Raw genomic sequence first — 27,099 nt, 5'->3', positions numbered from 1 at the left:
AGTAGCCTTCTTATGACGGATTGGGGCAGGTGGAGCTGTGCAGCTCTCTGACATGCAACGCAGCATCAGCAGAGCTCTTGACATGCAGTGCAGCAGCAGATCTCTCTCCCTTTTGGGCATTATTTTACCGCCACTGTCCTTGGGGCTGTCAGATTTTTAAGCTGAACCCTCGTGCTGTATGCTTCATCTACTTTCCTAGTGCACATAAGTGATATAACATCCTATGGCTTTTTAACAGCATGTTTGATGTAGGTGGCCAGAGAGATGAGAGAAGAAAATGGATCCAATGCTTTAATGGTAAGTAAAAATACTCCACGTTTTTATTTTTAACTTACTCTCTGAGGTGTGAGCAGCTTAGTTTTTGTATTCACAGATAGTGTGCCACCAATGCAGGAGTCCAGCATCATAGATACTTTCTTCAAGTGTTCCTGGCAGTTGGGGGAGTGGTGGCAGTGTTACCCTGAGGACTGCATGCTGGGATAACAGAGATGTTCTTTCTCTCTCTTTTTTTTGTATGCTCTGCCCAGATGTCACGGCTATCATCTTCGTTGTGGCTTGCAGTAGCTACAACATGGTAATAAGGGAAGACAATAACACAAACAGACTACGGGAATCCCTGGACCTTTTCAAAAGTATCTGGAATAATAGGTAAAACATACTTTGTTTCCCACCCACCCTCTCCAACTTAGAAACAATTACACCTTAGAAACACTTTACCAAGTGAGACTCCTTCCTACATGCTCGGATTGCGTGTTCAGAAAACGTTGAGGTAGGGGCAGGTGTCGGAGTATCCCTGCAGAGCACAGCCCTCCCCAGGACAGTGCACACAGTGTTTGGCTGCAGCTGCTGGAATGATGCAGGGCACAGGGAGAGCTTGGGAAGCTCCCTGTGCCAGCCGCCACCAGGGAGGCAGGGGAGACCCCATCCTGGCCTCACTGTGCCGTTTGGCCAAGACTAAGAGCTTCCTCCAAAGGAGATTTGGCTTCCTGCTCAAGTGCAGCAGCAGGACCGGCCTTGCATCCTGCACTGACTGGCTCCACGCTCGGTACCCATGTGGGCAGTCACTCTCAGAAGACTCGTCTCTGAGAGCATGCAGTTCCTCTGCCTTGTGGGATGGTCTCCCATATCCAGTCTAATTGTAACTGCCATTAAACTGCCATTCTGCCCCAGTGCATGTAAATTAAAGGTGTGTAACCAATTAGCAATCCAAATAGGTTCCTGGTAGAGAATAAGTTAAAACAGTACACAAAATAAGATATTGAAGTTTTCAGCACATACCTGTGAGGATGCTCTGCACTGACAAGTGTTTGAAGGTAGAGTGAGGAAAAATGTTAGGTGCAAGTCCCAAAGGCACGTCATCACAGTCACAGCCAGGTATTAATTCGGGAAGAAAGGAGATTATTTTCTTTCAATTCCTCAGGTGTCATAAGGCCACCTGAAAGGACGGGATGTCTGTGTGGATGAACAATAGTTAAGATAGAGCAGTCTATGGAAAGGCAGCTTTGCAGTCCTCTTGCCTCAGCAAAACCAAACAAAGTAGACAGTAATGTCTGGATTTGGACTGCAAGTGCATTGAGGAAATGTCATCATTTTCCCAACTCGATATCAAAAGGATAATTTAGAAAGCGGTGTTGGAAGACTGCTCACTTCAGCAATGTCTACTGCAGTTTCTATAAATGTATTTACAGATCCTAAAAATATACCCACAGCACAGGTGCAACCCAATTGAAACAATAATTCAGGTGACCTTTTCTCTTTCTGTTGAAGTATGTTCCACACTTCTGTCCACGCATGGATAGCCAGTAAGTTTTCTGTGGAAGTGATGTGTTTTCCTTGATTAACGCATCAGAGGTAACGCAAACATTTGGTTTGTTTTTGACAGGTGGTTACGGACCATTTCTATCATTTTGTTCTTGAATAAACAGGACATGCTGGCTGAAAAAGTCTTGGCAGGGAAGTCAAAAATTGAGGATTACTTTCCTGAATACGCGCATTATACTGTACCTGAGGATGGTAAGGTTTTGCAGCACACAGCGGTTGGACTTTCTGGCACAGCCCAGCCCCATAGTTCCTCTCTCTGTCTCTGTCTGTCTCTCACACACACACTCAAATTGACAAGCAAGTTCCGTTCCTTTACACCCACTGTTGGTCAGGTAAGGAGGATGCCAGCAACACATAGCTCAAGGTGCCCCAGCACAGGCAGGCTCTGAAGGGACTTACTGCTGGGGAGGCTGTGGGGGGAATATGAGGTGCTGGCTCCAGAGCACCTGCCTTCCCCTGCTTTGGAGCAATCCACGGTCTCAGGAGAGCAAAGCTACTGGGCATGTCTCTCCCCTGTCAGATGCTTCTCCCTGTGGTGCTGAACTTGTTTAAGGATTGGTCAAACGTATTTTGCATCCACGTAACAAACAAAACATGAGCCAGCAATGTGCCCTTGTGGCCAAGAAGGCTAATGACATCCTGGGATGCATCAAGAAGAGTGTGTCCAACAGGTCAAGGGATGTTCTCCTCCCGCTGTACTCTGCCCTGGTGAGGCCTCATCTGGAGTCCTGTGTCCAGTTCTGGGCTCCCCAGTTCAAGAGGGACAAGTAACTTGGAGAGAGTCCAGCACAGGGCTGCCAAGATGATCAGGGGACTGGAACATCTTTCATACAAGGAAAGGCTGCGGGAACTGGGGCTGTTTAGCCTGGAGAATACTGAGGAGAGACCGCATCAACACAAGTACCTAAAGTTTGGATGTCAAGAAGATGGGCCAACATGCTTTTTGTGTAGTGTCCAGCAACAAGACAAGCACTGATGAACATAAACTGGAACAGAAAATGTTCCACTTAAACACAAGGGAAAACTTCTTTCCTGTGAGGATGATGGAGCACTGGCACAGGCTGCCCAGGGAGGATGTGGGGTCTCCTTCTCTGGAGGTTTTCAAAACCCACCTGGATGTGTTCCTGTGTGACCTGATCTAGATGGACCTGCATCTGCAGGGTGGTTGGATGGGATGATCTCTAAAGGTCCCTTCCAACCCCACCATTCTGTGATTCTGCATCCTCCAACACTATAAACTTTGGCCTTTGCAAATACCGACAGCGAGGCCAGCAGGCCAGCAATGGAACTTTCATGGAGGAAAACCAAAACAATAAAGGGGAGCTGTGAAGGTGGACCAATTAGCATGGGTTTCTTACCATTTCAAGAAGTGCAATGATCACTGCAATAACATATTGCATAAGTAAACTCCGGTATACTCTGTTTTTCTACCAGGCAGAAGGCTTCCAAATATCTCAGGTCTGTTTGTAGCAAACATAGTGCAGCTTGCACTCTCTGACCACCAGGCTCTGCTTTACCTGTCAGCCCTGGCATAGTGCTTGCAGCGACCTATTGGAAAAGGCTTTTGTTCTCCCCTAACCATCAACAACAGGTTATAGAAGTGATTATGGTAATAAGCTATTTTCAGCTTTCATTAAGATCTCAAATTGCAGGAGTTCAATGCTGAGTTTCAGGTGGAGAGGATAACTAAACTATCCTAAAATCTGACTTAACCTGACAGCAGTTTTATAATGCTAATGGCTTTCAGAAGTAAATCTTCTGTCACCATCACTCATATTTCCCTCACCCAAACATACACCACATATATGCAGAGTTTGAGTAAAATTGCAGCATTTTTTTATAGAAAGCCACCACTTATCAGAATAAAGTAGCTTTTGGTGTTTCTCAACAGAACTTCACAGCAGACATCCAGAGTGACCCAGAAAATTCATACATGAGGCATCTCTCCATTTTTAACCCATATTCATTCATTTATTCTTTAATTTCAGCAGACATTATTTAAGAGCAACAGCACTGAACTCTTAAGATGGTACTGATTATGCTGCTGCTCTGTGTTTATTCTTAGCACTGTAGACAAAAGATATGTTTCCATGTTCTGATAACTTCTGCTCTTTAACATGTTGTGTTTATAAGCATCAGATTTGATCTCTTAGATGAGGAGAAACCATACTGAAGGAAAATTATAGTTTCCACTCTATAGCTTTTCACAGAGTAAATGTGGTTGTTCCATGGCCTAGATAAAGATTACTTCATCTGCTGACAAAATGTTAGTACTGACCAGTGAGTCTCCTGTTAAGTAAGAATTGAATCTAAAGGCACTTGATAGGCAGTTTGTCTAAGTATCCTGATGACTTGGGGCCTGGAAATAAAAAAGATCTTTTGATGCTATCATTTTTTTCAAGTATAATCTTGGACCAACTATTTTTAAACCTAAATTCCTGCCTGCAGAAGCTCTATTTGGGATACCTTGTTCTGCTGCAGAAACTGAACAGCTCAGCTGCTTTTTCTAGTCATATTTTCAATAAAAGTTGAGCCCTAACTCCCACTGTTTTGTATCTGTATGAACAAACTTGTGGATGTGAGTAAGCTTCTTCATTATATGACCAATGACATTGTTGCTACGATTTCAGTAGTTCTCAGGTTCCTAAAATATGTTAAATGCACAGTCAAGTTTTACAGTACCCTTCCATTTTAGAATTTTTTTTTTGGGACTCTCCTGTGGATATTTTAACATTTTGATTTCTATATTGAAGGAATATTTCCTCCTTATTAAATCTTGTATTATGAAAAGTAGATGGTTGGTTGCTTTTTGTGTTTCTGATGTCATTTACTTTTACTTCAACAGCAACACCAGATGCAGGAGAAGACCCCAAAGTCACAAGAGCCAAGTTCTTCATCCGGGATGAGTTTTTAGTGAGTAATTTTGATCTTGTGTATAATTCTATCATAGGAAATACTGGCAGATGGTCTAGTTTACTGAGGGAAACCTGATGGGGATTTTGCGTAAGGGTAGAAGGAGGGGAGAACATCTGGCAATTCCCTAATTCTTTTCACAGAATCACAGAATGATAGAGGTTGGAAGGGACCTTTAGTGATCATCTAGTTTAACCCCCTTGCTAAAAAGCAGCCCATTTTGCAGAGCCTTCCCTGGTACTTGCACATTTTGATGCCCATTTTATGTAAAGTCACCTGCCCTGCAAAGTGTCACACAACAAGTAAGTGCTAGTGATGAATAGAGTCATGTGCCTGCGGGCTTGGTGCCAGGTTCGGTGTGAGTGCCAGCATCCCTCTCTGTCTGTGCAGGGGGACAAAACCAAGCGCTATTTCCACTGTCAGTGAGGTTTTTTGTAGTTGTCTTTACCTGTAAGGTGCTGCTGGATATTGCCTTGAATGTTTGTTTTGTGTATCAGTCCAGATCATATTTAAGCAAATTGACTTTTTTTTTTAAATCCTGCATTCCTCTGAGGGTTTTGACAGTGGTCACCTTGGCAAGAGAGAATGAACAAAAAACCCCCAGATTTTATCCTTGAATAAGGTTTCTCTTAGGAGGTTTGCCTTTCTCCAGGACTGATGTCATGGCCCTACTGAGGAATCGTAAGAAAGTTTCTTTGTGTGGTCACAGTTATTCCTGTAATTAAGATTTCCTGCAAAGCTGAAGCTGAAGAGGTGTTGTCTGCATTCTGCAGACAGGCGCAGTTATCAGGCACACCATCACAGCCCAGCACTGCTATCAGAGACAGATTCAGTATCACCTATGACTTCAGTCGTATCGAGTTGTTTCCACAGTGTGAAGCAGTAACAGAAAGCAAAAGCACAACCATCTTGCCCTACTGGTAGAAACTGTATTGGGGTTTTTTGAGAGAACAAATTTAATCATTAGAATTAAGAATTTTAAAGTCATAATGCATTTACAAGTATTGTTAGAATTTACAGCTGTTGATGCAGTATGAAAGAGAAGCCATGAACTGTGTTCAGACTTCGGGAATTTCTATTCACCGAGTTCCATTGAAACATATGAAAAACTATTTCACTGTGAGGGTGAGGGAGCCCTGGCACAGGCTGCCCAGGGAGGGTGTGAACTCTTCTTCCTTGGAGGTCTTAAAGACCCACCTGGACACGTTCCTAAATGACCTGATCTAGGTGGATCTGCTTCTGCAGAAGAGTTGGACCAGATAATCTCTAAAGCTCCCTTCCAACCCCTACCATTCTATGAGTCTCTGATTCTATGATTATGAGGCAAAATACCAGATTGTGCTGTGTTAACATAAGAGTTACCAAAAAAAACCCACTTCAAAGTAAATCTATCTAGTGATAATGCTGAAATGCTGTCAAGCAGGTGATGTTATCCAGTTTGGAAGGAGGGTCCACAGGCACCAAATTATGGGGAAACTAGGGTGAAACTCCCAACCTTTATCCATATTCATTGTTAAAAATGAAATGCCACATCAACAGCAAGATCCTTACCTGCCATGACTCAACTGGCGTTGCAGAAACAAGCCACCTACAAAACATGGAGGGTGAGGGCTGTAGGCATTGCAACCACATAAAAAAACACTGCATGGCTGCCAGGGGCCGAGCAGCTTTCTTTGTTGCTACCACAGCGGCCGCAGGCCTGGCAGAGAGCATCTCGTCCATAAGCAGTATCTGTGTGTCTCTCTCCTGGGTTTGTGCTTGGTTTCTCACCAAGTAAAGAAACAGAGGGATATGGTCATCTGAACAGCTGCTTTAAACTCTTGGGCTGTTTGAAATGAGTGGCCTGCAAAGTGTTTCTGCTCCCACAAACGTTACAAACAGCCTGTGTGTGCCCTGAGTAACAGAGGCCACACAGGGGCCCAGCAGGAAGGGCAAAGGACAAGTAGAAACAGCAGCTCCCAGTTTCTTGGGATCAGACCCAAAAGGATGTGGTTTCAGAAAGGAGGGAGGACAAGGGGTCAAGGGAAACATGTTCAATGTGCAGACTGGTCTGATGTCCTTAGCCAGGTGCAAGGAAGATGTGTGTTTTCTACATATGGCCTTCTTAGCTCTGCTTTATATGTTCCTTTCAAAGTGTCTTCATTTATGACCCTTCTGCCACTTCGTTAATTTCAGGCATGATTCAGAGAAATCCACTTCTATTCATTTATAAGCTTTATTGCAACTTTTATCACAGCAGTGGGTCTGCGTAGGATGTGGATATGTGTGAAAATCACCACTATGGTGCTGCACCCTATAAAACTCAACCTGCCTGTAGACACTGGCACTGCCAAGTTTAAAGCGTGCAAGTCAAAGAATTTTAGAAGGTTAAATATAAACACATTTCCAACACTGTCACTACATGGTAGTGTATGAGTGGCAAAATACATCAGCTCCTGATTTCAGACTTGTGTCCTCTGAGGGCTTTAGCAACAGGCCTGGCTGCTCAGCACCACTGGTTTGTAACGGGGGGAGCAGTGGCTGAGGGCTGGTAGGACAGTTCTTGTAGGAACTTCTCCTTACTTCAGCTCAGGCACATCATTTGTCCTCCCAAGCTCTTCTTGGAGGAGGCAGCATGATTGTGCACTCCTTGTTTAGGCTGCTCCCTGTCCCTGTTCTGGTGGCATGGCCCCTCTGGTTTGTGCTGGTTTTTAAGAAGTCTGAATCTGGGAGGTGAAGGAGCTGCTGTTCAAACACGGATCAGTGTTCAAACACTCAAATCACATGTTTGGCCCCTCACTGAAACCTGTTGTCCTGATCCTCACAGTATAGGGCTGCAAGTATCAAATACCTCTGCTTCTGTTAAAGGAAAACAAGTGTTCTTTTGTTGCTGTCCCAGGAGATAGCATTTTTCCCCTCTGAACTGGTGCTAAGTAACACACTACTATTAAAATGAGATTTGAGTAGGGATGAAAATACTGCGTTTATCTTAAAATGAGAAAAGTACATAGCTGTCAGGGGACCAAAAAAAACCAAACCTAACATTTTGAAATGCATCCTTCTACATGCCTTATATGTAAGCAAGTGTCACCAGAACATTGTGGGTGGCCTACTACCATAGACATGAGCGGAACTGGAGCATGACAAACACAAGCAGTGGAAGAAGACTTATTTTACTGAAATGCACAAGAAAAGGGTGGCGTGTTCCCTACTGCCCGCACCTGGGTGGCACTGAAAGCGTTTGTGCCTTGTCCCTCGCTGACAGCACGTAACATTTAGTCCTGGAAAGAGCACATCAGAGTGGGAGTCTGATCCTTTCTGGCATCCTTGCAGTACACAAGTGCTGTGTGCAGATGATACAGAGACGTTAATGCACTTGTTCCAGCGTGCTGAGATCGTGCTGCTCAAAGGGAGCGCGCGGGCTGGGGTGAAGGCAAGGTGACAACAGCAGCCAAAGGCTGCATGTAGAGATGTATGTCTGAAACAGTGCAGAGCGAAAGAGCCATGGACCCCTGCAATAGGCCAAGGCTGAACTCTTCTGAGGCTTCAGAGTTAAGAATGAAAAAGTGCAGCAGTAGCTGGGAGGCAGACTGGACCATCTTTTGGGGGACACTATTGTTTTTAAGTCTGAGTAACTGGTCTCTCCTTGCAGCATCTGAGTGGTGCCATTATACCACTGTGATATAGAACAGATCTGCAGGACAAAACACAGCTATTGTATGAAAAATAGAAACACTACTGTTTGTTTTACTATCTTAAAGTTAGCATCATCTTAAAGGTCCATGCATACAGCTGTCCTTTCGTCCCTTGGGTTCCTAAGGCTCTGATTTCCCCCAGACTTTGCAAGACAGCAAAGATCTCCCCAAACCCTTCTGGAAGATTTTGCAGGTAGACAAATACAATCTACCTTTTCATTGAGTTTCAGCATTTTTGCCACCATTGGCAGCAATTTGTAAAACTTTGGGTTTTTTCATGTTTTATTATTGTTCAGTACACTTCATCCTTCAGATATGGTCTGAACAACTTACCTGTCAATTGAATACATTACTGAATTAATATTTTTAAGGAGGGTAAGCCTTGAGTAGCTTAGTAAGAAGAAAATAATTTTTAATGTGTGTGTATATATATATATATATATATATATATATGGAATACTTCCCATTTAATTCATTTTGAATATCTACCATTACCTAAGTTTCCTGCAAAACTCTGCAATTTCTTGTTGATCTAATTCTGTAAATCATGGCTTCTAAATGTTTATAGTTTCACATATCTGTAGCTGCAGGTACTTAAAGGTCAGTCCTACATATAAAATAAGTCACCGTGTTAAAAATATGTAGTGTAGCCAGAGAGAGAGAGAAGACATTGTTTTTTGTTGTTTAGGCAATATAATTTGTAATAAAATTGGGAAAATATTTATGAAAATTATCATCCCGAGAGGCGACCTTCTGCTTTCATGATATTCCATATATATCAGGATATAGGCTGGATATGAGGAGGAATTTCTTTACTGAAGGGGTTGTCAGGCATTGGAACAGGCTGCCCAGGGATGTGGTGGAGTCACCATCCTTGGAGGTACTTAAGAGACGGTTGGATGTTGCACTTAGGGAAATGGTCTAGTGGTTGATAGGGCTGGGACAAGGGTTGGACTCAATGATCCTAAAGGTCTTTTCCAGCTGAAATGATTCTGTGATTCTGTTCTTGAAGGTAATGATCTAGAACAGATTTATATTTATCCATACAATAGTAATACAGAATGAAATTAGTAACCACAGGTGAAGTGATGCTGTAGCTTAAGTTAGCAGCCAAAAAAGTTGTGCAGTAGCCTGGCAAAAGTTTAATTCTACACAGTCAGACATTTACTGGATTTGTCCTTGTTTTATTATTCAATGGGAACCTGGCCACTCTGATAATTCCACTGTGTTCTGGTCGCAATGATACCAAGTCTTCAAGTGGCTTAATAGGTGCTCTGAGTAAAGGTAACTTCAGGGGCCTTTGGCTTCAAGAAGCTGAAGCGGCAGGATGCTGTGCTCTGCCACTACGAGCTTTTCAACTGGGTTTTCAGTTTCATGTTGCCAATTTTGTTTCAAGGGTTGCCACATGGTGGCACCAAAAAAAGAAGTGAAAATAATTCCTGGGCCAGTTGCACGGCACACTGAAGCGCTGGCAGTGACAAGGATTAGCTGCAAGGTGATGTGCAAATTATACTGGCTTGTGCACATGAAGCCACCTGTGCATAAAGCATCAGTGGCTCTTAGAAAGTACTAGTTTACCCATCCCTATCTACAAAGGGTATCCATACCACAAGCTTGCTTCCTTCCTTCCCTCTGTCCCTTCTTTTCTCCCTGTCAATAGACCACTAAGATGTCACCCTTCCTTCCAGTAATGAATGACATGACACGAGGATTGCACCAGGAGAGGTTTAGATTGGACATTAGGAGTAACTTTTTCACCGAGGGGGTTGTTAAGCATTGAAACAGGCTGCCCAGGGAGGTGGTGGAGTCACCATCCCTGGAGATATTCAGAGGACACTCAGATGAGGTGCTGAGGGGCACGGTTTAGTTCAGGCTTGGCAGTGTGAGGTTAGTGATTGGACTCAATGACCTTTTCCAACCATAATGATTGTGTGATTCTGTGATTCTGGTGGCATGGTGCCTGACTCCTTTTTCTTCCCTCCCTGTTTCCACAGAGGATAAGCACGGCGAGCGGGGACGGCCGGCATTACTGCTACCCACACTTTACGTGTGCAGTGGACACAGAAAATATCCGCAGAGTGTTCAACGACTGTCGAGATATCATTCAAAGGATGCATCTCCGCCAGTACGAACTCTTGTGAGGGGGATCACCGTGGAACCTGTGGTTTTAAATTCTTTGCTCCTTACTCTTTCTCTTGATGCTACCCCACACAGGGTGGAAGAATATACTATAGAAATGTCAGTCTCTTCACTTTGTTTACTTTAATTATTTAACCTTAAAGCTGATTTGAAGCGAGTTGGGGTTGTTTTTCCTTCATGCTTTTGGGACTATTTTTGTGCTTTATTTTGACATGCCACTTCTTTGTCATTCCACTAAGCCCTTTGGCTACCTCTGTTCCCGTAGGTTTTGTTTTTCTAACCGAACGTGGCCTGCTAAATTTTTTCCAGCAGGTTACCGTCGGCTCAAACTGGTATGTCAGCCGGATGACACTAAAGTCGTACCCGTCCCTCTGTGTGGGTTTCCTTTTTAACATGACATTGAAGAGTACTTGATGGGTGAAAAAAAAAGATTAATGCACTTTGTATCAGGTTATTAAATACTGTTGAGGAAGTAGACACACAATGTAGCAGCACCACAATATTTATTACTCTGTCACAGTTTTTAAGCATTTCTGAGTTGCAGGTCAACTGATAAAGTGACCTCCTCTTTTAAGCCGTTACAGGCACAGGAAGTAGAGTAGATAACGAGAGGAACGGTGAAGACAAAGCAATTTTTCTGGGGTTTTGGAGCTAAGCGTCTCTGCACACCTCAGGCAATTGAATTACAGCTACTTTTCAGCCTGTTACATCTAGGCAGAGAATTTACCACCCTCACTTACGTTGTTTGTGCTGTCCACAAATGATCCTTTTAGTTCCGATCATTCTTGGACAACAGTCCTCTCCCTATATATATTTTTTTGTTTTACTGCTGGTTTATTATATTGTACAGACTGTAAAATGTAATATTATTTTGTACAACTTTATTGAAGAAAAATACTTGTAGAAGATCTTTGTGCCTTGATTATGGCTGTACCTGTAAAATGAGCTAAGATGTAAGTATGTTTTTGATTGCGCTGTACAGCTTGATGTCAACCTTACCTGCAGCAGTGACTGGAGGTAAGAACTTTATCTGTAGAGTTTAGGGGTTTTTTTCTGGTTTATATAAAAATGCTCTTTAGTATAAAAATTATAAATTATGCAAATTAACCACTTACCTTTCCAAGTAAGGTATTACAGTCACCGGATGTTGCAGCAAACATGCCTTTCTCTTTTGAAGTCTCAGCTTTAAAACATTGGAATTCATTCAAGTGTCCAAATCGCAACCTGGTGTTGTTTTAATGGGAACCAAGGAGTTGGTTTTATTATTATTATTTTATTTTCCTTTCTATTTAGAAGATATGTTTGGTAATTCTTTGGTCACTCATAGAACTTCACAATTGCACAGACCGATTGTGAACGTGTGAAGCACCATTCTATAGAGCTCTTCAATCTTTGTACCAACAGCGGCTTTCGTTGTGCAAGTAAATAGCGAGAAAGAAGGGAAAAAAAAGAGGAAAAAATACCAAAAAAAGGTGTAAAAACCCTTGTGTCTGGCCTGAGAGAATTACAAGATGACATTTTTATTTCTCTTTTAATAAAGAGACACATTAGAAAATTGTTTTATTTTAAATATTGTAGAATCAAAACGTGTGAATATTTCTCAAACTTGAATAATTTATGCAAATGACATTCTCGAAACAAGTTGTGGTACAGTACAATATATAAAAAGCAAGAATTGCTGTAGCAATAAGGCATGTCCTTTTTAGTAACTATAACACTGCTTTATATTTTATACATAGGTGTTTTATGTCTGTGACTATATACTTTTCCTGTGTCCAAGATAACCTGTACAAATGTCTACAATTACAGTTGCAATAACAGAAACCTAGAGAAGCGTTAGACTACATTACTTTACAGAGTGTTTTGTCACACTTCGGACCTTTCTTCCCACTTCATTTTAAATTTAGGGAGAGATAAAGACCTAACACATTATTCCTCACATTGGCATATAAATCAGTAGGTTTGATTAACTTTTCCCTGTAAGCATCTTCATTAGTTACAAAGCCCAGTCAGTCATCTTTCTAAATTCAGACTACAGACGAGTTGAGAATTTGTTTCTATTTGATGATAAACAGTCCCGTTGTTGAGACTATAATATGGCCGTTTCCTCTTCCCAGAAATGCCTATACCCTGCTAGAGCTGTACGTTCAATTAGTCAGCAGATACTTCCCAGAACGGCAAAGGCTGGGTGGAATAAGGTAATAATAAACAAAACTCCCGAACAACGCAAAGATTCTCTTGCTTCCCGTGCCAAAGACAGTAGCGGAGCAAACGACAAAAGATAAGGCTTTTGTAGAAAGCACGGCCCCCAGCCCAGGAGTTGGGGTTAGAGCTCCCAGCCTCTGCAGGAATGTCAACAGGAAAACTGGTCCTGGTGTGAAATAGTCCCTCTGGTTTTTGTGGGGCAGGTGAGGAGAAGCATTAGGTCTGTCGTATCTTCCCCTCGTAAGCAGCACACAGAGGCATCGAGCTCAGATTGGACCTTCTCAGTGCTGCCGGCCCAGCGGGGGCCCATGGCCTGGCTCTGGCTCTGCGGCCCAGCTCTGGCTCTGCGGCCTCCACCTCCCCACAGAGGAGACGGTGCTGTTCAAAACATGACTCCACAATACAGTTCACAGAACTTGGCAGCCCTGCAGGAACCTACAATGAGGCACATTCCCATCCCCATCTGTCCGCACACTGAGGGCCGAGGCGTTAGGATAATGTTACTGCAGCTGTATTTGACCTTCCTTCTCGCAACCGGAGGGCCCCTCGCCACACACATCTCTGGGATGCCAGAGGGCCCTCATTTCTTAAGCTCATCATAGCACATCTTTCTAAAAATAGCAGCATGAGGTGTCCCCTTAATTTTTTTTTCAGCAAGTTTTAAGTGTGTCTCAGCCAACTGGATCCACGAGCTTCTTCCCTTTGTTTGGTAGACGCTAACTGCAAAGTGTAGTCAGCTAACTATTCAACGTGTTCAGGAACTGGAAGATTCCTTGTCCCAAACCACAGTCCCTTAACATACGACACCCTAAAAAGGTTACGGAAGTGCACATCTCTCAGTGCTGATGTGTCTAGTTTCTGCCTGACCCTAACACACAGAAGTATGACATGAGAAGGGCCATGCAGCAATAAAACAGAGAAATGTTTCCAGTTTGCAGGACTGAGCCTCCACCGGGGTAAGACACTAGTGCAGATAAGTGATGAGGCTAGAAGATTTACATAATGTACAGTTACACTTTTAATATACATATTTGATACAAAAATTATAGCAGGAAAAGGACTCATTTGATTGTAGAATACAGTATTTTTGTACAGCATGAAACGTTCATTTCAGTTAATTATTTATCCTGTAGTAGTCATATCAGCTGTATAGGACTTCTATAGTATGTGTAAATGCAACCTGCCTTCAGACTAGCAATCAAATTAGGTCATTTGCTGGCATGAATATAGTCTGATGTTTGACTGTTCTCAGCTTTGGTATTTCAGTGACTGAATGCAGATGTCTGGCTCTTCATACTGCTTTACGCTTACTGATTAAACGCTGAGCAAAATAAAATGGTGAAGTGAGAAGCTGAAAATGAGCTAGTATCAGGATTACAAGCAGAGCACCTGCTGCACAGTATATAGTAAAGACTCTGCTCTCATACGGAAGGAAGCATTTTTGGAGGGAGAAGTCAGTTGGTGTTATGCTGCCCTGGAAAAGAAATGAAGACCGTCACTTTGCTGTTACAGTGGGTTCTGAATCGGGAGTGAACACCACGACCGTCAGATCTCCAAATTCTAAATTCTATGTTGGGTTGCAAGGGTTGGGCCAGTTTCCTAGTACCAGTGCCTTCTCCAGGAGGCTGAAGAGTCTGTACCTTGCAGTGCTGGGCACTAACTGGAATAGTCACCAGGTCAACATTAGCCCAGAGGCCAATCTTCCCTCTAGTCCATCTAGCATAAATAGAGAGCTGGGCTCCTCATCTGATCTGCCTTCAAGAGAAGCCCGACTTTAGCTGCTGTAAATCCACCCGGAGGCAGCCTTCCCAGGCTAAAGTTAGGTTTCGTGAATGTGCCCCTTGCTCCCCCCAAACCCCCCTCCTACCCAGCACATGCTGCAAAAAAACACGTTGGCTAATCCAAATCTGAAGGTGAACTTTGTTCAACAACAAAGAACTTCTCTGGGTTTTGGCTTGACTTTGCAGTTCAAATTAAAGTTTACAACAGGTTGAGGCCAAGTTCTGACAGTTGTGAGGACAATGCAACTTTAAGTAGCCAACCTCTTGTTTTGCAGTCAAGATGCACTGCCTGGCGAGTGCAGAGAGCGTGTGTAGTTTGAAGGCAGCTACTCTCAGGAATATGGGATAAACAGAACTACTTTCAACATGAAATATTAACAGTTGCATAAAAATGAATTTAGAAGTTTGGGGTTATCTGTGTATTAAGCAGCCTAAACTCAACAGCAGTACAGAACACGTGAAAGCTTTCCAACCCCCAAGTCTCAGACTACGCTGTCAACAGGCTGTAAGTTTTTGCTTCTTGCTCTAGGTTTCTAGGAGTTCCGTTTTCTTTTTGAACCGGGGAACTAATTAATTGATTTACCTCTGAGGACATACTGAGCACTGGAACTGCCTGCGAGAGCATAAGCAACACACTCCATATCAAATGTGAATTGGACCCGAGGAGGCAGACTGGTGGCACGTGGCGAACGTTTCCACCGTGGGAAGCAGTTTAAGGCACAAGTTTGAAAACCACGATCACCACGCAAAAGAGCTTGAGGTGGACACGGTCTCGTTTTCATAGTTGGTAAACCAACCAAGCCAAACTAGTCTTTCTACTGTTCAGTGCACAATACTGATTATTTTTACAAGTCAATAGTTTACAATGCACCCTCTTTATAAGAAAATGTTAGATGCTTGTACCCAGATACTAATTAGATCTTTAACAGCATTGCTTTGTACCACACAGAACACGTGGCTCCCACAGATGTACTTTATCGAGTGGATGCAGTGTACTGAGTGGGTTGGGTGGGTAGGCAATCTTTTCTATTTTTTGATTTCACAGGTAGAATCAGTTTTAAAATCTAGCTGACTGCCATGTTGATTTATTTATGAAAGTTATCTGACAAAAATAAAACACAGTTAAAACTCACCATGATGAAACTAGGGTTGTTTCTGTTCCTCCAACTGAACGATGGGACGCTGATCTCTGGGATCTTCCCCGCGTGCAGCACTTCACAAGCACTATGTGTGTGCCCACTGAGAATCAAACGGGGACGAAACCACCACAGCAGCTGGAGCGCAAAAGGGTAACGCACACAAATTAAGGCACAACTGAAAAAGAAGTTGAACTTAAAACTCTTTTTTTGTTGTTGTTTTCCCCCTAACAGAAATAAATTATGGCAATTCTAATGTTCTTGCAGAGCACTTTGTCTAACTTCTCTTTTCCAAATGGACATGTATTGGTATTGTAATATTAATCATACCCGTTTTGGCCCTCAGCCTAAATTCTGGGCTTTTGGGGTTTTTTTGGCCACACAGACCACAAAAACAAAAGCAATAGCACGTTGTTGATACCACAAATAGAAAACCCTTGGCTTTAGTAGAGCGATGCTGTTTTCCCATCTAAGGGAGAACCTTGCACTGCTGGTCTTGAGTGAACACACTTATGCTGATGGAAACAAATACCATTACACCGTTAGATTTTTAGAGAATACTTGGACTTAATGTGTTTTCAAGAAAACAGTTGCTTTTTACTATGTTTGTCTGTAACAAGTAAGCTCTCAAAGGCTCGTTAAAGCAGGAGCAGCTGTGGCGTGTTTGTCTCAGCAAGCGTCCTTTCAAAATTTTTTTAACCTGTAGGTACCTATACTCCTGTCCCCCTTCAGCCACCCACCCACCAACACTCAGGTTCCCAATAAATGAAACCTTTTGTGATGCTTCTCGAGACAGTACGTCATACTTTTCTCTAAATGGGATGCTCTTCTCCTCTGGAGAAGCAGAATCTTCTCCACTGCATTCAGCATCGCTCTTTCGGTAGAGAGGGTAATGCTGGCAGAAAGTCAAAGTAAGGATCAGTTGTTAATGATCCAGCCTTTCTGAAATGGGACCACGCACACTAAAAACATGTCAACAAGTTGCCTTACCCTGCCTCTAACACACCTGTAAAAGGATGGGTTCTGACGCTGGAAGCTTTTCCACATCATCACATCTTTGGTTGGGATGGTTTGGTTTCTGTGAATGAAAGCAACCCATATATAGCATCTTCACTGATGAGTACTGTAGGAGTGGGGAAGGGAGTAAAACAATACCTAGGTTTTGAGGAAAGGTTGGGGCATTTTGTTGTTCTGGTTTTTATAAAAAGCAGTAACAGCTCAGAGTACAGTGCTCAAATACCGCCCACCGTGCAAACTTTTAAGAGCCTCTACTGTAGATGGAAGGGGAAATGCTTTCATTCCCCTCTCTGTATATGCTGTAAATATGGCCGCATTCTTTCTGAAGGCAGAAAGCAACAGCAGAATCTCACTGCACAAATAAAAGAGATTCAGAGCAGCTCGAGAGAGACGGCAGTTAGACTCTGCCAGTTTTTCCACTGGGAGCTGGTTTCCTGATTGACTGCTAACACAGTCAGTTGTGCTGCCTGCCATGCACCCAGTCAGCCTATGGAAAAGGGAAAAGGAAAGAAAAACAAGCAGCAATTTGATTTGGTGAAAAAATACTACAATAAGAACATTACTAGGCTATGAAGACAGGACTCTGGTAAAATCAGAAAACTGAAAGAACAGGCTAGCTTGAAGGATATAAACCAGAACAACATGCTTAAATATAAATGCAGAGATGATCATGTATCTTAAGGCAAAGGGATTTAAAGGACAGAACTTCCCCTGCCATTCCTTGGAACAGAGGAAATGACACCCTCTGTTGGCAGTACCAACAAGAAAGTTAAAACCATTAAGAGAAAGCAACACAGTTAATAGTTAAGTAAAAATGATCAGAGGCAAATGAGGAGAAGACAGACTTGCCAACAAATTTCACTACAAACTGGAAGCAGATGCTTTTCAGGAGAGCCTTAGTTATACCTTGACTGTTGCTGCAGTGTCAGTATTCCCACTGCAGCAGCCAAGTTGCAGTCTATAATCAGATCTTTAATAAACTCTTACCTGCTGGGAGCAATTCAGTTTGTGAGAAAGTGCCACGAGCTTTGCCTCCGAACTCTGGCAGATGGCACATCCATCGCCCTCCAGGGCCACACTGTTCACCAGCACAAAGCTGCAAAACGGGGAGTGGGGAAGACAGGAAAGCATTTACTGTCCCTCCACATGTGCAGGATAAACTTTGGAACACTTGCATTTCATAAAGCAAATTCGGTCACGGCTCAATGAAACAGTAGAATGGAACAGCTTCCAAAATCACACGCTGTAAATCCTCTTGGGAGTGCTCACACTGCAGCCGTTTCCATCCCTGGTAGGCTGCTTTGTAACTGGTCCTTAATTAAAATGCACAACATACTGTGTGCTGTGCTTCATGTTTACACTTCAAGATGGTTTTTTGCATTGTAACGGATACCTAAGTGGTGTTCTGGTGGAATGTTAGAAGCCCATTAAGCTGAATTCTGAGGAAAAGGCAAACTTGCTTCTCTCCTCACACACATTTTACACCTCAGAGACATAATTTTAGACATTCTGTTTCTTCGGAACCACTGAAAAGCAAAGCAGCACTGCATTTGGCTGCCTGACCTGAACAAATTTAGTTTCATACTTTGGGGTCTCTCGCACAGAAAACAGGATTTCATTTGCAATAGAAAAACTATTTCCCTGTAGAATTCAAATCAACTTTGAACTTCTGCCACAAGATTCTTACCTATTTAGCCACTCTTGAGTTCAGGACTCAGGAGACACATTCTCCATTCAGTTTGGTATGTTTTACAGACATAAATGAGCTGAATGTCTCCACTCAGGAGATACCCATCAAAACAAACAAAAGAGTTCCCTTCTAGCAAATTAATCTGCTTTCATACCACAGATCTGTTGTAAAATAGTTTCTCTAGGAACATTTCATTAATAATGCATCTTATTTCGGTTAATGAATATGATACTGGACGTACAATCTGCAACTGCATGTTAGAATTCTGCTGTGCTGATTTAGCAGAGAGGATGTGGAGATATTCCTGAATAACTTTATTTTGAAACAGCTGAAATACCCTCAGCAGGTTCCTGCATGGTGTCTGTACGGATCAAAAATGGCACAGGGCAGACAGCTGCAGCCACAGACAGGCAACTATGAGAAAACAGCTTGTGCATTACCCCACCCTGTGGAAAAACTCGGGATGAGCAACTGCTATGTTCCCAAATTCCTCCAACAAAAGTTCAGTTCTGCAGATAAAAGAAGTTATTAAAATCAATGAAACTCTTCACTTTTAAGTACCGAGTAGGTTTGTTTGCATTTCCTTACTGAATCCTGTCCTCCTGTTATGTGTACAGCCATGGGTCATTACCAGCTGCAAGGAAGTAAAAAGGCAAACCAGAGTATCTGCTTCTGATTCCACAGTACTTTTCCATTAAAAAGGAATTTGTTACACTTTATCTAGCTCAAAGTACAGCTTCCACTCCATATCAAACTACACCTTTGTACATACAGAGTGTTTCATCTTTAACATATTATAAGGTAGATACAAAGTACAAAAAGGCTCTCAGTTAAGCATTCCCAAACTACTTTCATTAGAAATTCTACTTCCAGTTCTCCATTTTCATCACTTTGGTCTGGTGGCTCAGCAATCACTACTCTAAACGGGAAAAAAAAACCCAACCAAATATACTCACTTTATTCCTTTTCGAGTTAAGAGCTTGCCCGAAGTAAAGTTGAAAACCTTTTCAAATCGATTGACCTTGTAAGCAGTCATTCTGTGTCACAGAGCAAAAATACAACCAAAATAAGAAACTGGCATTTTAAGTCATCTGACAGTTGCTTTACTGCTTCTGGGCCATTCATGCAGCTTGCAGCTCCATTATCTAGATCACAGCCATTCGGCAAGCTCGGGGATGCTGTGACAGCCATCCTGTACTCTGCCCGGTCCCCTCAGTGTAAGCCCAGCAGAGCGAGGGCACTTAACACTCTTCTGTGCCAACACAACAGGAAAGGGAATATGATCAGACTAAACATTTTTCAGACAAGGAGGCACAACACAAGGAAAAGCACCTTAAAGGCTTCCCTGCCAATGCAGAAAAAACAGCTCTGAACAACTTCACATACGCTCAGAGAAAAGTAGCCTGAACTCTGTTCTGAAATTTATTCCCAGGATGCACTGTGCACAGATGAACACCCTTTGTGGTCTTGCTTTAAATCACAATCTGTTCTACTGTGGTTATGATCAAAAAACTTTCCATGTAACCACAGAAGAGGTCAGTCATGCAAAACCGGTTACTGTAAGCACGTATTCTTGGCACTTGTGTACCTCTTTCACTGACAAGACTTACTCATAATGAAACCCAATGTCATGGTTCCCAGCAACAACCACTAGCTCAGTAGAAACTGGATATTTAAACATCTTCCGAAATCTCCTGACATCATTTGCCCATGCCTGGATGAAAAAACAAATGGAGAAATTAACGCTGTTTGACATTACCAAAAGGGACCGCTAGTATTGTATTGGGGCAAGGTTTTGGCAGCGGGGTAGCTACAGGGATGGCTTCTGTGAGAAGCTGCCAGAAGTTTCCCCTATGTCTGACAGAGCCAATGCCAGACAGCTCCAAGGTGGACCAGTCGCTGGCCAAGGCCCAGCCCATCAGTGATGGTGGTAGTGCCTCTGAGAGAACAGATTTGAAAAGGGGAAAACCTGCACAACAGCAGCCAGAGTGAGAAGTGAGAATATGTGAGAGCAACAGCTCTGCAGACACCCAGGTCCGTGCAGAAGGAGGGCAGGAGGTGCTCCAGGCACCGGAGCAGAGGTTCCCCTGCAGCCCGTGGTGCAGCCCATGGTGAGGCCCAGCCATGGAGGCCACGGGGGAGCAGAGACCCACCTGCAGTCTGGGGAGGACCCCACACCAGAGTAGGTGGATGCCCAGAATGCCTGTGACCCCATGGGAAGCCCACACTGGAGCAGCTCCTGGCAGGATGTGCAGATGTGTGGAGAGAGGAGCCCACATGGGAATAAGTTTGCTGTCGGGACTTGTGACCCCATGGGGGGACCCATGCTGGAGCAGTCTGTGCCTGAAGGACTGCACCCTGTGGAAGGCACCCACACTGGAGCAGTTTGTGAAGAACTGTAGTCCATGGGAAAGACACACATTGGAGAAGTTAACTGAGGACTGTCTCGTGTGGGAGGGACTCCATGCTGGAGCAAGGGAAGTGTGTGAGGAGTTCTTCCCCTGAGAGGAAGGAGCAGCAGAGACAACATGTGCTGAACAGACTGTAACCTCCTTTGCCCTGCACTCCTCAGGGACACGAGGTGAAGAATTCAGTACTGAAGCTGAGTCCAAGAAGAAGGGAAGGAGGGGTTTTTTTTCTCATTACCTTACTCTGATTTGATTGGCAATAAATCAGTTTCCCCAAGTGGAGTATGTTTTGCCCATGGCAGTAATCACTGAGTGATCTCCCTGTCCTTATCATAACTCACTTTCTAACATAACTAATATTGTTGTATTTTCTCTCCCCTGTCCAGCTGAGGAGGGGAGTGATGGATTGGCTTTGGTGGGCACCTGGCATCCAGCCAGGGTCAACACACCACACAAATATAATACAGCAGCACACACTGACACATTTTATAAGTTGTACATGAGGGGCAAAAGTGCCAAGATACTACCAAAACTGAAGGAGACTTACAACATTTCAACCCATACCCAAAACACCAGAAACTTTTACCTGTAGGACAACTGTGGTAATACTAAACAAAGCCTTGCATACCTAGTCTGTTCTCTTCTGACATCCATTTCCTTCAGGAAATCCTCATTTTTTTAAATAAGAGAGCTGTTGATGCCGTACCTGAGGTGAGCTCCATTTTCCTTCATCAAAGACATCTCCCAGAATAAAAACAATATCTGGCTGCAGTAACCATAAGGCAGTTTGGAAAGATCTCTCCATTTGCCATTCCCTGAAAGGAAAAAACAGACTCAGCCATCGCTGCCTGACTCGTGGACCCTCAGCTCCAAACACAAAAGTACAGCCTGGCAGGAATGGGAAGATGGCTCCTACACACTGACACTGCTAATATGAAATTCAAATTAGCTACTTTGAAACCAGGTTTAAGTACAGCAGGTGCACCTTACCTGGTGGGTAATTCCACCTCAACACCAACCATGCAAGAAGTAATGCCCGATTGTTTACTTTTTGTTACAATTCCATTAAACAGCAATTAATTAAAACAGTGAATTATTGCACACGTCTTACTACACTATTGCTGCTGTGGCAAAAGCTGATCATGTTCATACCGTGACAGAATTAGTGCTTTCTTTCAGCGTTGCACTACTTTTGGGTTTGGACTAACAGAAACATGGGTTTGTAGGCACAGCATTGGATTATCTTTGGGTTTAAATATAATTTTGCCTCTGATTCATCTGCTACAGAGATAAACTTCTACCAGCTTCCTTACCTGTGAAATTAAAGGTATTAACTACTGGGACGTCCAGGGTACTTGGCTCATGTTTAAGACACTCTGTACAATAGTTAGGTGCTGGAAAAGACTGACTCATCAAAAATGCTCAGGTATCTACATTCATGTACTGCCTGAACATCCAAGGCTGCACTGCCTTAGTTGAGTCCCATTCATTAACCTTTCAGCACTGGTTTATTAACCAGGCAGACAAGTCAGAGGCAACACGTGGGCTTCCTACAAGTACCACGACATTGGTTTTAAACGTCTGTCCCATCAGTTACTATTTAAAATTCTAAAATCACAATAGAGAATACTTTTAAAAAAATAAAAGCATTACCTTCTTAGCTTATCCAGCCAATGTCCTTTGATTTCACCAAGTAAGTGAGTATCAGCTAAAATGATGGCCTTTATGACTGACGTTGAAATGTCTTTTTTACTCATGTGAGTTCCACCTTTCACTTCTGGCCATTGACATTGAAAAATTACCACATAATAAATTAAAAATTCACAAAATATGAACACTGAGCTGACAAAGCACACCAGTTTCAGGAGGAAACAGAGCCTCTTCTTCACGGGAAGACTCTTCACAGTGGTCGAGCTACAACTCAGCATTGCAGTACCAGTGTTAAGACTCTTTGCCAACAGCTCAGTTCTCGCTTAGGTGAAAACAGTGAAGAGAGAGTCAAAGGGCCACATTGGGATTCGCATCAGTACAAAATCACTGCAGAGAAAACACAAGATAAAATGCTCATTAAGACAGCACTCCCTGTGAAAAGCTACCAGGCAAGGCCTACAGTGTTAGCTTCTTGTCACTCTGAAGGATTTGAAAATATGGAATTGACCTAAAAAGCCAAGTTGGTCCTCTCATTCAGGTACATAGCAGGTCACGTCACTGAGCATAGAATCACATTCTCTCTTACCAAGACCTGCTTGGAAGAATCTCATGGGACAGGATCCTAGTGCCCAAGAGAGCTGGTTGATGTTCAAGCACCACTTCCTCCAAGCCCAGGATCAGTGTGTCCCCACATGTGGAAAACCAGGAAAAGGAGGCAGGAGGCCTCCATGGTTGAAAAAAATACCGGAACTACTCAAGGAGAAGAAAGAAATCAATGTAAGGTGGAAAAAGGGTCTGGTTACTTGGGATGAGTATAGGAACATCACCACAGTATGCAGGGACAAAACCAGGAAGGCCAAAGCCCTTTTGAAATTAAACCTGGCAAAGCAAGTAAAAAAGAAGGGCTTTTTCAAACACATCAGCAGCAAAAGGAACATTAGGGAAAATGTTGAGCTTCTGCTGAACAAAGAGGGTGTCCTGGTTACAGAAGGATGCAGAGAAGGCTGAACTACTGAATGTCTTCTTTGTCTCAGTCTTCACTGCCAAGGCCGGCCCCCAGGAAGCCCAGTCTCTGGAGGAGAGTACAATAGTCTTAGATGTTTTAGTTTAGATGGTTTAGGCCCATCCAGGGACAAAAGACCATGATTAGACTTAAGTACCCCAGACTTCAGAAGGACAGAGAGGGCTCAATTGCCGCTTATGGTCTCAGACAAAACAGACAAGGCTACTCAGCCTGGGGAAGAAAATGAAACTTAATCTAATCCTCCAACCAAAACATAACAAACAGAAATATCCAAGTGAAAAACAACACAGAGAAGTGTGAATAATGGAAGCCTAACCGGTCCTTTAAGATCATCTTTCCCACACCTCACCTCTTCCCAGGCTCAGAGCCCGAAGCCCGATGTCTTTACCTCCTCCCCCCATAAGCAGTGCCAGGGGGCAAGGAATAGGAGGTTCAGTCAGTCCTTTCCTGATGTCTCTTGCTGCTTATCTCACTCACTTCTCAGCAGAATGACTCCTTACCATCCTCCCTTGCTCCAGCTTGGGGTCCCCCACACACCAGACAGCCCTACACAGGCCGTTCCAACAAGCTGCTGCAACTCCAGGTTGTTTCCTCTGGGTTGGGATCTGAACTGCTTGCCCTCTCTAACCCAAAGTCTTTAATTTTCACTTCTTTTGTCACAGGGTCCCTATCTCTTGTCCCCCCTGTCACAGGGTCTCAATCTCTCTCTCTCTCATGGTCCCTCTGTCATGGGGTCTCTACTTCTTACCGTGGGCTGCAGGGGTCTCTCTGGTCCAGCATTGCTCCTTCTGTCCTTCTCTCCTGTCTGTGGGGTCTGCATGGTCACCTCCATTTTGCCTTTCCCTTCCACCTCCTCCTATGCACTTCAAATTTCCCTTTTGAAATAGTGATCACAGAGGCACCAGATTGGTCCGGCCGGGCTGGAGGTGGGTCCAAACCCAGAGCTGGGGGCAAGTCAACTCTTTACTGGGCCTGCACTGCAGCCCCCTCCCCCTGTTACCAAGCAGAAACAGCTCCTCACAAACCCAGAACACTGGAGAATGGAAGGTATCTACTAAAGACAAAGAACCATTACTCTGTGTTTTGTCACAGTTCTAGCATGCATTATTTAATGGCAGCATGACTAATGCTTAATTGCATGCAGTTCAGCTCTACCTAAACTTTGTTCAGCAGGTGAAAGCCACTGGCCAGACGTCACAATTTCAATATATAGATGAACTACACATCCAGGCTGATTAACTTGTTTAACCTCATCCACACATTAACTAATAATAAAAATCAACAAGGTCTTAATTGTGCACCTCACAGCAAGGCAAAATTAAAGCAGAAATGTCTGTTGTTGACGAGAGATGGGTAAATTCTTAACTAAGCACACAAATTCATATGGCCCTATCCCACACAATAAACTACTCCAGAATCTGGAAGCAGACTTTGGTAGTTCTAGATAGTCTCCTCTTCCAAGAAAAATAGCATTAATTCAAACAGAAAATGCCACTAAGCTGTTTAACTTACATTAGATGCCCAAAACCCAAAAAATTATAAAACAAAGAAAGAGTATGTCTCTTCTTATTTAAAACCTACACAAAGCTTAGAACAAATAGAACCTGTGATTTTGCCATCAGTATCTATGCATTCTCTAGAATCCTCTCCTATAATTCTTCATACATCAAATTTCTTCAGAAGCTGCAGCAAAAAAACTGTTACAAATTGGGCGAACAGCAAACAGGAAAAACAAACAGACAAAAACCCTTAAAACACCTGCAATTAGTAGAAAAGAAAAATATTTTGGGGGCAAAACTGCCATTTTCAAAAGTCACAAGTGGCAACTGACAACCAATGCCATAGAGACGGTCATTTCTACACACATTCCCTGTCCTGGCATTTCTACTGCTGGCTGTTAGTATTTCAGGAGTCGTGCTGCAGAAGCGGAAGGTCCTAGAGGTCTCCCATCTGCCCCCTACATTTCCAGTTTTTCTGATAGTGAAAGAGAAAAAGATAAAGGGAAGAAGAAAAAAAACCCAAACCCAAACACAGAAAGTCAGTGATGCAGAATGAGCTGAATGACAACTCTTAGTCCTGGCTGCCCGAAACCCCTGGCAACCTCATGCTGTCACATACCAGCCCACATCTGCTCACCCCCCAGACAAGCCCTCTGCCCAGGACCATGCCCACACATCTCTGCGCACCAAAGGAATCGCACTTTAACCAGAAACCAATACAGTGAGGTAGCAACTCGAACCTCACACACGGGTAATGCAGGAGCAGCGACCCACGCAACTGTAACGCCGTCAGACCACACGCACACTGCAAGATGGAGCCGTGCTGCAGCACGCCACCGAGTGACACATTGCTGCTGCTTCTCCTTGCATGGCTGCTTAGTAAAATCCAACTGGAATCTGATTTCTTTCTAGAGCCTGAGGATCTCAGTTATGAGTAAAGCCTGAACAGAGACATTTCTCACAGTTTCTTCTTCTAAATACATGGGAGTAGCCTGATGTAAAAATGATTTTTAAGTTTTACAAGCTCATCCCAGAGGTGAGATCAGTATTTTCCCCACACCAACTCTTTTTCAGTTGTCTGGGTGGAGAACACGCTCTGTAAGGGAAAACTCTGACCCCCTGTAGCTGGCAAACAGCAAAATTCTCTTAGTCATGAAAACTTTGTATTCAGTCAACATATCCATTCTTCAGGCAGCAGAGAACTAGCCTTGAAGTTTCCCATATCTACATGTTTTTAAAAACCATTCTGCTCAACGTCAAAAAAAAAATGAGCCTGTGGATGAAGACAATTACTGATTCATCTAATAATTTCAACAAAGTTTAAACATGCTAGAAGTATCACTTTATACCACAAAACTGTGGGGGGAAAACACTCAAAGGACTAACACTCGGGAATAAAAAAGGCTTTTACCTTTCCTTCTCCAGCGTTCATGTTTATTTTGCTTACTAACAAACATTAGACAATTTTTTGCACTGAAAATACTTCCATCACACACAAGATTCTTCCCGTTTTCATCCATGAAGTTTACTGGCAACACAAACTTCATTCTTTCACTCTCTTTTCCACTCCTGTTCAGAACATTTTTCAGCTTTTGTTTACAAGTGAGCCAAGAAGGAGACAAAGGAAAACTGACACAATGATCTATAGCCTAGATCATGAAGCAAGTAGTTTGGGATCTTTACCTTCTCTCTCTTACTTAGTGAAGATGTAACCGAACATTTCATATGCTCAGAGGCCAATTTATTCATTAAAAGTTACAACTACATAAAATAACGTGGGATGCCAGAGTCCTAATCCTACTCCTAGTCCTATCCCTAATCAGTGTGAGTATTTTTATGAAGCTAAAGAAGCTGTACTAGGTTACAAGGAAGCTTAGCATTTCTAACCTCGTGATGAAGTTTTCACTCAATTCTCTCATCACAGTGTCGCAACGGTACAGCTTTACAGCTTTCAGACAAATACAGTTATATAACATAACTGTGTCAGACTTCTGTGAAATGTAGTTACAAAAAAGTTCAACCTCTCACAAGGTTTCCCTTCTGCAAGGTACCCTTGCAACTGGGAGTCGTCTCTTACCATTCTAAGATCGCTCTGAAGCAACATGGCATCTCTACCTTGTGAACTGTGACTCTGTGCACTCC

General features: G+C 43.2%; 2 protein-coding genes across 11 annotated transcripts in view; one reads left to right on the top strand and one right to left on the bottom strand.

The window, feature by feature from the left end:
- Positions 1 to 15,890, top strand: part of GNAL (G protein subunit alpha L) — a 198,470-nt gene extending 182,580 nt beyond the window's left edge. For all 3 annotated transcript variants that reach the window (XM_061996073.1, XM_061996075.1, XM_061996074.1), the window contains exons 8-12: positions 239 to 297; positions 528 to 648; positions 1,883 to 2,013; positions 4,667 to 4,734; positions 10,403 to 15,890. In XM_061996073.1, the coding sequence (XP_061852057.1) occupies positions 239 to 297; positions 528 to 648; positions 1,883 to 2,013; positions 4,667 to 4,734; positions 10,403 to 10,549 (526 nt within the window). In that variant the 3' untranslated portion in view covers positions 10,550 to 15,890. The remainder of the gene's footprint in view (positions 1 to 238; positions 298 to 527; positions 649 to 1,882; positions 2,014 to 4,666; positions 4,735 to 10,402) is intronic.
- MPPE1 (metallophosphoesterase 1) overlaps positions 12,126 to 27,099 on the bottom strand; it is a 41,439-nt gene continuing 26,465 nt past the window's right edge. For 6 of the 8 annotated variants that reach the window (XM_061996077.1, XM_061996078.1, XM_061996080.1 and 3 more), the window contains 9 exons: positions 22,438 to 22,821; positions 21,491 to 21,599; positions 19,987 to 20,090; positions 19,333 to 19,413; positions 17,674 to 17,782; positions 16,676 to 16,747; positions 16,476 to 16,564; positions 15,667 to 15,847; positions 12,126 to 14,226 (listed from right to left, as the gene is read on the bottom strand). In XM_061996077.1, coding sequence (XP_061852061.1) covers positions 14,044 to 14,226; positions 15,667 to 15,847; positions 16,476 to 16,564; positions 16,676 to 16,747; positions 17,674 to 17,782; positions 19,333 to 19,413; positions 19,987 to 20,090; positions 21,491 to 21,599; positions 22,438 to 22,712 — 1,203 coding nt within the window. In that variant the 5' untranslated portion in view covers positions 22,713 to 22,821 and the 3' untranslated portion in view covers positions 12,126 to 14,043. Of the gene's footprint in view, positions 14,227 to 15,666; positions 15,848 to 16,441; positions 16,565 to 16,675; positions 16,748 to 17,673; positions 17,783 to 19,332; positions 19,414 to 19,986; positions 20,091 to 21,490; positions 21,600 to 22,437; positions 22,822 to 27,099 lie in introns of all 8 variants that reach the window. The other 2 variants (XM_061996082.1, XM_061996083.1) reach the window with 2 other exon arrangements.

This window comes from Colius striatus, chromosome 4 (genome assembly GCF_028858725.1).
Source record: "Colius striatus isolate bColStr4 chromosome 4, bColStr4.1.hap1, whole genome shotgun sequence".
Taxonomy (NCBI): domain Eukaryota; kingdom Metazoa; phylum Chordata; class Aves; order Coliiformes; family Coliidae; genus Colius; species Colius striatus.
Note: the sequence above shows the minus strand (reverse complement) of the source record. Positions and strands in the feature narration are given on the sequence as shown.